General features: G+C 40.2%; 1 protein-coding gene across 1 annotated transcript; it reads left to right on the top strand.

Annotated features, from left to right (window-relative positions):
* Positions 1-11,099: 11,099 nt before the first annotated feature.
* On the top strand, positions 11,100-11,561 carry LOC130956872 (uncharacterized). Its single transcript, XM_057883825.1, has one exon. The coding sequence runs from the start codon at positions 11,100-11,102 to the stop codon at positions 11,559-11,561; it is 462 nt and encodes a 153-aa protein (XP_057739808.1).
* Positions 11,562-13,089: the final 1,528 nt, after the last annotated feature.

Genomic DNA, 13,089 nt, shown 5'->3' with positions numbered 1-13,089 from the left:
TCTGAATGGAGCATCATAGGTATTTTCTATGATGGTCTCTCTGAACTATCCAAGATGTCATTGGATAGCTCTGCTGGAGGATCTCTTCATCTGAAGAAGACGCCTACAGAAGCTCAAAAACTAATTGAAATAGTTGCAAATAACCAATTCATGTACACTTCTGAAAGGAATCCTGTGAACAATAGGACAAATCAGAAGAAAGGAGTTCTTGAGATTGATACTCTGAATGCCATATTGGCTCAGAACAAAATATTGACTCAGCAAGTCAATTTGATTTCTCAAAGTTTGTCTGGAATGCAAGCTGCACCAGGCAGTACTAAGGATGCTTCATTTGAAGAAGAAGCTTATGATCCTGAGAACCCTTCAATGGAAGAGGTGAATTACATGGGAGAACCCTATGGAAACACCTATAATTCTTCATGGAGAAATTATCCAAATCTCTCATGGAAGGATCAACAGAGACCTCAACAAGGTTTCAATAATGGTGGAAGAAATAGGTTCAGCAATGGCAACCTTTTCCATCATCTTCTCAGCAACAGACAGAGAATCCTAAGCAGAGCCACTCTGACTTAGCAACCATGGTCTCTGATCTAATCAAAACCACTCAAAGTTTCATGACTGAAACAAGGTCCTCCATTAGGAATTTGGAGGCACAAGTGGGACAGCTGAGCAAGAAAATTACTGAACTCCCTCCTAGTACTCTTCCAAGCAATACAGAAGAAAATCCAAAAGGAGAGTGCAAGGCCATCAACATGGCCGAACTTGGAGAGGATGAAGAGGCCGTGAACGCCACTGAGGAAGACCTCAATGGACGTCCACTGGCCTCCACTGAGTTCCCTAATGAGGAACCATGGGAATCTGAGGCTCACATTGAGACCATAGAGATTCTATTTGATTTATTTCTGCCATTCATGAGCTCTGATGAGTATTCTTCCTCTGAAGAGGATGAGTATGTCATTGAAGAGCAAGTTGCTAAATATCTTGGAGCAATCATGAAGCTAAATGACAAGTTATTTGGTAATGAGACTTGGGAGGATGAACCACCTTTGCTCACCAAAGAACTGGATGACTTGACTAGGCAGAAATTACCTCAAAAGAGACAGGATCCTGGAAAGTTTTCAATACCTTGTACCATAGGCACCATGACCTTTAAGAAGGCTTTGTGTGACTTAGGGTCAAGTGTAAACCTCATGCCTCTCTCTGTAATGGAGAAGCTAGGGATCTTTGAGGTACAAGCTGCAAGAATCTCACTAGAGATGGCAGACAATTCAAGAAAACAAGCTTATAGACTTGTAGAGGATGTTCTGGTAAAGATTGAAGACCATTACATCCCTGCTGATTTCATAGTCCTAGAGACTAGGAAATGCATGGATGAATCCATCATCCTTTGCTGACCCTTCTTAGCCACAGCAAAGGCTGTGATTGATGTGGACAGAGGTGAATTGATCATTCAAGTGAATGAAGAATCCTTTGTGTTTGAGGCTCAAGGATACCCCTCTGTCACCATGGAGAGAAAGCCTGAAGAGCTTCTCTCAAAACAGAGTCAAACAGAGCCCCCACAGTCAAACTCTAAGTTTGGTGTTGGGAGGCCACAACCGACTTCTAAGTTTGGTGTTGAACCACCATATTCAAACTCTAAGTTTGGTGTTGGGAGGTTCCAACATTGCTCTGAGTATCTGTGAGGCTCCATGAGAGCCCTCTGTCAAGCTACTGACATTAAAGAAGCGCTTGTTGGGAGGCAACCCAATGTTATATTTTATCTATTTTCCTTTGTTATTTTATGTTTTCTGTAGGTTGATGATCATGAGAAGTCACAAAATCAAATGAAAAAGCAAAAACAGAATGAAAAACAGAAAGAAAAATAGCACACCCTAGAGGAAGAACCTGCTGACGTTTAAACGCCAGTAAGGGTAGCAAATGGGCGTTTAATGCCCAGTCTGGCACCATTCTGGGCATTTAACGCCAGAAAGGGGGCACCAGACTGGTGTTAAACGCCAGGAAAGGGCAAGAAGCTGGCGTTAAACACCAGAAATGGGCACCAGCCCGGCGTTTAACGCCAGAATTGGCAAAGGGTGCATTTTTGCACACCACTTGGTGCAAGGATGACTTTTCCTTGACACCTCAGGATCTGTGGACCCCACAGGATCCCCACCTACCCCACCACCCTCTCTCTTCTTCTTCACCCATTCACCAATCACCTCAACACCTCTTCCCTAAAAACCCTTCACTTATCAAATCCCATCTTTCTTTTCACCACTCACATCCATCCTTCATAAAACCCCACCTACCTCACCATTCAAATTCAAACCACTTTCCCTCCCAAACCCACCCTCCCATAACCGAACCCTACCCCTCTCTTCACCCTTATATAAACCCATCTTCACTCCTTCATTTTCACACAACCTAAACACTACTTCTCCCCCTTTGGCCGAACCATAAGCCATCTCCATCTCCTCTATTTCTTCTTCTTCTACTCTCTTCTTTTTTCTTTTGCTCGAGGACGAGCAAACCTTTTAAGTTTGGTGTGGTAAAAGCATTGCTTTTTGTTTTTCCATAACCATTTATGGCATCCAAGGCCGGAGAAACCTCTAGAAATAGGAAAGGGAAGACAAAAGCTTCCACCTCCGAGTCATGGGAGATGGAGAGATTCATCTCAAGGGTGCATCAAGACCACTTCTATGAAGTTGTGGCCTTGAAGAAGGTGATCCCTGAGGTCCCTTTCAAACTCAAAAAGGGTCAACTTTGATTAAAGATTGGACCAAGTCCTCATAGACATCTGTGAAGAGGGCGCCCAATGGAAGAGAGATTCAAGAGGGAAGCCGGTTTAACTGAGAAGGCATGACCTCAAGCCCGTGGCTAGGGGATGGTTGGAGTTTATCCAACGCTCAATCATTCCCACTAGCAACCGGTCCAAAAATACTATAGACCGGGCCATCATGATTCATAGTATCATGATTGGAGAGGAACTGGAAGCTCATGAGGTTATAGCCCAAGAACTCTATAAGGTGGCGGACAAGTCCTCTACCTTGGCAAGGTTAGCCTTTCCTCATCTCATTTGTCACCTCTGTTATTCAGTTGGAGTAGACATAGAAGGAGACATCCTCATTGATGAGGACAAGCCCATCACTAAGAAAAGGATGGAGCAAACAAGAGACCCCACTCATCATGAAGTCCCTGAGATACCTCAAGGGATGCACTTTCCTCCACAAAACTATTGGGAGCAAATCAACACCTCCCTAGGAGAATTAAGTTCCAACATGGGACAACCAAGGGTGGAGCACCAAGAACATTCCATCCTCCTCCATGAAATTAGAGAAGATCAAAGAATCATGAGAGAGGAGCAACAAAGACAAGGAAGAGACATTGAGGAGCTCAAGCACTCCATAAGATCTTCAAGAGGAAGAACAAGCCGCCATCACTAAGGTGGACCCGTTCTTTAATCTCCTTGTTCTTTATTTTCCTGTTTTTCGAATTTTCATGCTTATGCTTATCCATGTTTGTGTCTTATGATCATTAGTGTGTTAGTGTCTATGCCTTAAAGTTATGAATGTCCTATGAATCCATCACCTTTCTTAAAAGAAAAATGTTCTTAATTGAAAAAGAGAAGAATTGCATGAATTTTGAATTTTATAACAGATTAATTATTTTGATGTGGTGGCAATACTTTTGTTTTCTGAATGTATGCTTAAACAGTGCATATGTCTTTTGAATTTGTGGTTCATGAATGTTGGCTCTTGAAAGAATGATGAAAAAGGAGACATGTTACTGAGGATCTGAAAAATAATAAAAATGATTCTTGAAGCAAGAAAAGGCAGTGAATACAAAAAAAAAAGAGAAAAGAAGCGAAAAAAACGAAAAAAAAGAAAAGGGAGAAAGAGAAAAAGAAAGAAAAAGAAAGAAATAAAGTTGTGATCCAAGGCAAAAAGAGTGTGCTTAAGAACCCTGGACACCTCTAATTGGGGACTCTAGCAAAGCTGAGTCACAATCTGAAAAGGTTCACCCAATTATGTGTCTGTGGCATGTATGTATCCAGTGGTAATACTGGAAGACAGAGTGCTTTGGGCCACGGCCAAGACTCATAAAGTAGCTGTGTTCAAGAATCATCATACTTAACTAGGAGAATCAATAACACTATCTGGATTCTGAGTTCCTAAAGAAGCCAATCATTCTGAATTTCAAAGGATAGAGTGAGATGCCAAAACTGTTCAGAGGCAAAAAGCTAAAAGCCCCGCTCATCTAATTAATACTGATCTTCATAGATGTTTTTGGAGTTCATTGCATATTCTCTCCTTTTTATCTTATTTGATTTTCAGTTGCTTGGGGACAAGCAACAATTTAAGTTTGGTGTTGTGATGAGCGGATAATTTGTATGCTTTTTGGCATTGTTTTTAGTATGTTTTTAGTAGATTTAGTTAGTTTTTAGTATATTTTTATTAGTTTTTAGTTAAAATTTACTTTTCTGGACTTTACTATGAGTTTGTGTGTTTTTCTGTGATTTCAGGTATTTTCTGGCTGAAATTGAGGGACTTGAGCAAAAATCTGATTCAGAGACTGAAAAGGACTGCAGATGTTGTTGGATTCTGACCTCCCTGCACTCGAAGTGGATTTTCTGGAGCTACAGAAGCCTAATTGGCGCGCTCTCAACGGCGTTGGAAAGTGAACATCCTGGGCTTTCCAGCAATGTATAATAGTCCATACTTTGCCCGAGATTTGATGGCCCAAACCGGCGTTCCAAATCAGCTCAAGAATGCCCGGCGTTAAACGCCGGAACTGGCACAAGAATGGGAGTTAAACGCCCAAACTGGCACAAAAGCTGGCGTTTAACTCCAAGAAGAGTCTCTACACGAAAATGCTTCAATGCTCAGCCCAAGCACACACCAAGTGGGCCCGGAAGTGGATTTTTATGTCTTTTACTATTGTATTTTCATCGGGGTAGCTGTCTTTGCTCTTATGCTATTTTAGATCACTTGGGGCTGGCCTCACGGCCATGCCTAGACCTTGTTCTTATGTATTTTCAACAGTGAAGTTTCTACACACCATAGATTAAGGTGTGGAGCTCTGCTGTACCTCGAGTATTAACGCAATTACTATTGTTCTTCTATTCAATTCAGCTTGTTCTTATTCCAAGATATTCATTCATACCCAAGAACATGATGAATGTGATGATTATGTGACGCTCATCATCATTCTCACTTATGAATGCGTGCCTGACAACCACTCCCGTTCTACAAGCAAAACAAGGCTTGAATGTTTATCTCTTGGATTCTTTAATCGGAATCTTCGTGGTATAAGCTAGAATTGATGGCGGCATTCAAGAGAATCGGAAGGTCTAAACCTTGTCTGTGGTATTCTGAGTAGGATTCAATGATTAAATGACTGTGACGAGCTTCAAACTCGCGATTGTGGGGCGTTAGTGACAGACGCAAAAGAATCATTGGATTCTATTCCGACATGATCGAGAACCGACAGCTGAATAGCCGTGCCGTGACAGGGTGCGTTGAACATTTTCACTGAGAGGACGGGACTGTAGCCATTGACAACGGTGATGCCCAACATACAGCTTGCCATGGAAAGGAGTAAGAAGGATTGGATGAAGACAGTAGGAAAGCAGAGAGACAGAAGGGACAAAGCATCTCCATTCGCTTATCTAAAATTCTCACCAATGAAATACATAAGTATCTCTATCTTTATCTTTTATTCATATATCATCCATAACCATTTGAGTCTGCCTGACTAAGATTTACAAGGTGACCATAGCTTGCTTCATACCAACAATCTCCGTGGGATCGACCCTTACTCGCGTAAGGTTTATTACTTGGACGACCCAGTGTACTTGCTGGTTAGTTGTGCGAAGTTGTGTTTATACCATGGTATTGAGCACCAAGTCTTTGGGGCCATTACTAGGGATTATTTGAGTTGTGAAAAGTAGTGATCACAATTTCGTGCACCATTAGTCCATAAATAGAAGGATGTGAGAAGAGGGGAAGAAATTTTTGAAAATAAATTAAAAAGATTTTAAAAACATTTTGAAAAATACTAATTGATTTTCGAAAACTAAGAGTGAAAAAGAAATCAAGTGATTTTTGAAAAAGATTTTGAAATTAGAAATAAAAAAGATATGATTGAAAACTATTTTGAAAAAGATGTGATTAAGAAGATATGATTGAAAAGTTATGGTTTTAAAAAGATATGATTGAGAAGATATGATTTGAAAAACAATTTAAAAAGATTTGATTTTGAAAATTAATGACTTGGCGAACAAGGAAAGATATGATTCAGACATTAAACCTTTCTCAACAGAAAAGGCAACATACTTGAAATGTTGAATCAAATCATTAATTGTTAGCAAGTATCTTTGAAAAAGAAAGAAATTGATTTTGAAAATATATGATTGAAAAGATATGATTTGAAAAAGATTTGATTTTGAAAAATTTTGAAAACTTGAAAAAAATTTGAATTAAAAACAAAATCTTCCCTCTTGTGCCATCCTGGCGTTAAACGCCCAGAATGGTATCCATTCTGGCGTTTAAGGCCCAAAACACTACCCTTTTTGGCGTTAAACGCCCAGCCAGGCACCCTGGCTGGCGTTTAAACGCCAGTTTTCCTTCCTCAGTGGGCATTTTGAACGCCCAGCTTTTTCTGTGTAATTCCTCTGCTGTGTGTTCTGAATCTTCAATTCTCTGTATTATTGACTTGAAAAGACACAAATAAAAATATTTTTGAATTTTTAATGATGAGGAATAATCAAAATGCAACTAAAATCAAATAACAATGCATGTAAGACACCAAACTTAGAAGTTTGTATACTACTGACACTAACAAAATGAGAATGCATATGAGAAACAACAAAACACTCAAGACAGGAGAATTTAAAGATCAGAGCAAGGAAATTATCAAGAACAACTTGAAGATTAATGAAGACACATGAATGAATTCAAAAAATGCAAGAAGAATAAAAACATGCAATTGACACCAAACTTAAAATAAGACACTAGACTCAACAAGAAACACAAAATATTTTTGGTTTTTATGATTTTGTAATTTTTTTTTGTTTTTTCGAAAATTATGTGGAGAAGAAAATAAAGATATCAAAATTCTTAATGAGAATTCCAGGAATCATGCAATGTTAGTCTAAAGCTTCAGTCTAAAGAAATTAGACATGACTAGCCAAGCTTCAGCAGGACATTGCATTCAAGAGCTAAATTGATGAGAATCAATCAGCTTTGGTGATGATAAGAACATCACCTTGAAACACTAGAATTCATTCTTAAGAACTCTGAAGAAAAAAATACCTAATCTAAGCAACAAGATGAACCGTCAGTTGTCCAAACTCAACAATCCCCAGCAACGGCGCCAAAAACTTGGTGCACGAAATTGTGATCATCAATGGCGCCATCAACATGGTACGCTCAATTGCAATCTCAACTCTTTATCACAACTTCACACAACTAACCAGCAAGTGCACTGGGTCGTCCAAGTAATAAACCTTACGCGAGTAAGGGTCGATCCCACGGAGATTGTTGGTATGAAGCAAGCTATGGTCACCTTGTAAATCTCAGTCAGGCAGATTCAAATGTTATGGGTGATTTATGAATGACGCATAGAATAAAGATAGAGATACTTATGTAATTCATTGGTGAGAATTTCAGATAAGCGTATGAAGATGCTTTGTCCCTTCCGTCTCTCTGCTTTCCTGCTGTCTTCATCCAATCCTTCTTACTCCTTTCCATGGCAAGCTGTATGTTGGGCATCATCGTTGTAAATGGCTACAGTCCCGTCCTCTCAGTGAAAATGTTCAACGCGCTCTGTCACAGCACGGCTAATCATCTGTCGGTTCTCAATCAGGTTGGAATAGAATCCAGTGATTCTTTTGCGTCTGTCACTAACGCCCAGCCTTCAGGAGTTTGAAGCTCGTCACAGTCATTCAATCCTTGAATCCTACTCAGAATACCACAGACAAGGTTTAGACCTTCCGAATTCTCTTGAATGCCGCCATCGATTCTAGCTTATACCACGAAGATTCTGATTAAGGGATCCAAGAGATATCCACTCAATCTAAAGTAGAACGGAGGTGGTTGTCAGGCACACGTTCATAGGTGAGAATGATGATGAGTGTCACGGATCATCACATTCATCAAGTTGAGGAACAAGTGATATCTTAGAACAAGAACAAGCTGAATTGAATAGAAGAACAATAGTAATTGCATTAATACTCGAGGTACAGCAGAGCTCCACACCTTAATCTATGGTGTGTAGAAACTCCACCATTGAAAATACATAAGATCAAGGTCTAGGCATGGCTGTGAGGCCAGCCCCCAAAACGTGATCAAAAGATTCAAAGATCTAAAGATAATCAAAGATCCAAAGATGAAAATACAATAGCAAAAGGTCCTATTTGTAGAGAACTAGTAGCCTAGGGTTTACAGAAATGAGTAAATGACATAAAAATCCACTTCCGGGCCCACTTGGTGTGTGCTTGGGCTGAGCATTGAAGCTTCTATGTGTAGAGACTTTTCTTGGAGTTAAACGCCAGCTTTTGTGCCAGTTTGGGCGTTTAACTCCCATTCTTGTGCCAGTTCCGGCGTTTAACGCCGGGCAGTTTTGAGCTGATTTGGAACGCCAGTTTGGGCCATCAAATCTCAGGCAAAGTATGGACTATTATACATTTCTAGAAAGCCCGGGATGTCTACTTTCCAACGCAGTTAAGAGCGCGCCAATTGGGCTTCTGTAGCTCAAGAAAATCCACTTCGAGTGCAGGGAGGTCAGAATCCAACAGCATCTGTAGTCCTTTTCAGCCTCTGAATCAGATTTTTGCTCATGTCCCTCAATTTCAGCCAGAAAATACCTGAAATCATAGAAAAACACACAAACTCATAGTAAAGTCCAGAAAAGTGAATTTTAACTAAAAACTAATAAAAATATAATAAAAACTAACTAAAACACACTAAAGACATACTAAAAACAATGCCAAAAAGCGTATAAATTATCCGCTCATCATCTACCCCATCTCAGACAGCCCTTGGGTAAGCCCGGTGTAAGTAGTTCCTAAGAAAAGGGGGATCACTGTTGTGGCAAATGAGAATAATGAATTGATACCCACAAGAACGGTAACCGGATGGCGTATGTGCATTGACTACCGGAAGCTTAATGAAGCCACCCGGAAGGATCACTTTCCCTACCATTCATGGACCAGATGGTTGAAAGACTGGCAGGACATGAGTATTATTGTTTCCTAGATGGATGCTCAGGTTACAACCAAATTGTTGTAGGCCCCAAGGATTAGGAAAAAACTTCATTTACTTGTCCATATGGTGTATTTGCTTATAGGAGAATGCCCTTTGGATTGTGCAATGCACCTGCAACATTCCAAAGGTGCATGCTCTCCATTTTTTCCGATATGATTGAGAAGTTCATAGAAGTATTCATGGTTGACTTCTCTGTGTTTGGGAACTCATATTCTGATTGCCTATACCATCTTTCTCTTGTGCTAAAAAGGTGTCAAGAAACCAACATTGTTTTGAACTGGGAGAAGTGCCATTTTATGGTGACTAACGGGGTGGTTCTTGGTCTCAAGATTTCAAAAGATGGCATAGAAGTAGACAGAGCAAAAGTAGAACTAATTGATAGATTACCTCCGCCTTGCAATGTCAAAGCAATCAGAAGCTTTTTGGGACATTCTGGGTTCTATAGGAGGTTTATTAAAGACTTTTCAAAGATTGCAAAATCCCTTAGCAACCTACTTGTCTCAAATACTCCTTTTGTTTTTTATAGAGAATGCATGGTAGCCTTTGATGAACTTAAAAAGAGACTATCCTCTGTACCTATCATAGCACCACCAAGTTGGGATCTTCCCTTTGAACTAATGTGTGATGCATTTGATTTTGCTGTTGGTGTTGTCCTAGGACAGAGGAAAGACAAGCTAGTACATGTAATCTACTATGCTAGCAAGGTCCTTAATGAGAATCAAAGGAACTATACCACCACAGAGAAAGAACTTTTAGCCATAGTTTTTACTTTTGATAAGTTTAGATCATATCTTATTGGCTCAAAGGTAATTGTGTTCAGTGATCATGCAGCACTCAAGTACTTGCTTACCAAACAAGAATCTAAGCCTAGACTGATAAAGTAGATCTTGTTGCTCCAAGAATTTGATATTGAGATTAAAGATAGGAGCAGAGCAGAGAACAAAGTAGCTAACCACCTCTCAAGGATTCCACAAGAAGAAGAAATGCAGCTAGTGAAAGCTTTCCTGATGAACAATTGATGATGATTCAAGTAGCCCCTTGGTTCACAGACATAGCTAACTTCAAGGCTATTGGAGAGTTACTAACAAACATCAACAAGCACATGAGGAGGAAACTAATCAAGGATGCTAAACATTACATCTGGGATGACCCCTATTGTTCAAAAAGTGTACTGATGGTGTCCTAAGAAGGTGTATATCCCATGAAGAAGGGTAGGAAGTGTTATGGCAATGCCATGGATCAGCGTATGGAGGTCACTTCAGTGGAGAAAGGACAGTAGCAAAGGTGCTCCAATCCGGATTTTACTGGCCAACAGTGTTTAAGGATGCCAAGGAAATGGTGTCAAGGTGTGATGAATGTCAAAAGGCTAGTAATCTAACCAAGAGGAATGAGATGCCACAGCAATACATACTAGAGCTGAAACTATTTGATGTATGGGAAATAGATTTCATGGGACCCTTCCCAACCTCCTACTCAAATAGCTACATATTAGTGGCTGTTGATTATGTTTCAAGATGGGTAGAGGCCATAGCTACTACAACAAATGACAACAAGGTTGTGATAAGCTTCTTGAGAAGGAACATCTTCAGCAGATTTGGAGTTCCCAGAGCTCTCATTAGTGATGGGGGGTCACACTTCTGCAACAAACAATTGGAAGCACTCCTTCTCAGATATGGAGTAAAACACAAAGTGGCAACTCCATACCACCCACAGACCAACGGGCAAGCCGAGATCTCCAACAGAGAGCTGAAACGGATACTTGAAAAAACTGTTGGAAGCTCACAAAAGGACTAGTCTAGAAAGCTAGACGATGCTCTATGGGCCTACAGGACAGCCTTCAAGACCCCCATTGGGATGTCACCATACCAACTAGTATTTGGCAAGGCTTGTCACTTACCAGTTGAACTAGAGCACAAAGCTTTCTGGGCTCTAAAACTACTCAATTTTGATGAAAAGGCTGCTGGAGAAAAGAGATTAATGCAACTCAATGAACTGGAAGAGTTTAGAAATCAAGCATATGAGAATGCAAAAATCTACAAAGAGAACACAAAAAGGTGGCATGACCAAAAGATAGCAAGAAGAGAGTTCACTGAAGGACAAAAGGTGTTACTCTACAACTCAAGACTCAAGTTCTTCCCTGGAAAACTTAAGTCTCGATGGTCAGGACCTTTCACCACACTCAAGGTGTTTTCCTATGGTCATGTGGAGCTCATGGAAGACAAGACTCAGAGAACTTTTTCTGTCAATGGCCATAGACTCAAACACTACTTGGAAGGCTCATTGGAGGATCAGAGAGTGAGCTACAAGCTCAGCTAAAGATGAAGGAATGTCAAGCTAATGACAATAAAGAAACGCTAGTTGGGAGGCACCCCAACACTTTATCCTTTTGATTTAATTGCTTTCTTAAAAGTAGTTTAAATTCTGTGATAGTTTCATTTTTTTAGGACTAGTTTATAATTGTAAGATTAGGAAGTTTGATATTTGCTTTGATAGTAGATCATTTTTACACTTTTTTTTTCTATTTGGGATTTGCAACTTGATAAATGCATGACTAATGATGAGTGAATGGGCTGAGGACTAGCTAAAGTGCTAAGTTTGGTGTGGCATCTCACCCACTTAATCTAGGCTTACACACAATTGAAAGCATGATTTTAAAGAGTAAGCCCAGAGATTAAGTTTGGTGTGGCCACCACCAATAATCACATAGCAACCCAATTCACCCAAGCTAAAAGCACTTAATACTTTGGATAAGAAATGAACGTGAGTTAATGAGTTCAATAGAGTTGGAATCAAAATAAAATGAAAGGATTTATGTTGCTCCACTCTTATGAACACAATAAATTCACAATGATGAAACCATTTTATTAAGATGCCAAGAAATTAAGTTTGGTGTCCCAAGGGACACCCATCAGTTGCAACCCAATTTATTCTTGATGAGAAGAAATGTGAAGGGGTATTTTATCATTACTAATGGGATCAGTTTCATTTTCAGGAGAAAAGATGGGGGCCACATGGGGAACAACTCACAAACCAAGGAAGTCAAAGTGTACTTGCACTTTGGAACTCAACACACGCAGAAGACACAGTGAGGAAAAGAGTTGGTGCCTCTTCCCACGCTAGGCGCCACTTCCCAAAGTGGGAAAACATTTAATCCCTTTTATTTCCCACCTTCGAACAACAACCATTCACCCACTATAAAAGCCTCACTCCCCATCTTCCTTCCCACTTCAACAACCCCTACAACACTCACCTTCGCATATCCTCTCATCTTCTACTATCCCCTACTTTCTTCCTTCTTTTCTTGATTGGGACAATCAAGTCCTAAGTTTGGTGTTGGAGCAAAACCTTGTTTTGCCTTCTTTTTCTTTTGAACCCCCTATTTTTTTTCACACTCTCCTAACCTAATGGCACCACCAAAAAGCTCAGCCTCAAAGAAAAGAAGAACAAGGGAACCTACCTCTGGATCCTCAAGCTCTTTCAACACCTACAAGTTCCTCTCCGCATTCAACCAAAATCAGTTTTATGGTTGGGTGAGTGAGAGGGAAATCATCCCAGAAGTTGGATTTCAACTAGGGAGGAATGAACACATCAAGATCAACATTGAGATTGAACAAAGGGGTTGGTCACTTCTATGCAACCCACCAAGGAAAGTGGTTGAAAGCTTGGTGAGAGAGTTCTATGCCAATGCGGTACCTCAACCAGGGCAACAATATGGCTATATTAGCTATGTGAGGGGGAAATTCATTGACTACAACCCCTCTAGCAAAGAGAGAATGCTAATGGTGAAGAGGACAAGCTCCACTCGGAGCTATGAAGAGAGAATGAAGCAACGAGACCCTAGGTT

The sequence above is a fragment of the Arachis stenosperma genome, chromosome 10, assembly GCF_014773155.1.
Source record: "Arachis stenosperma cultivar V10309 chromosome 10, arast.V10309.gnm1.PFL2, whole genome shotgun sequence".
Classification (NCBI taxonomy): Eukaryota; Viridiplantae; Streptophyta; class Magnoliopsida; order Fabales; family Fabaceae; genus Arachis; species Arachis stenosperma.
This window is presented reverse-complemented; position numbering and strand designations above follow the sequence as displayed.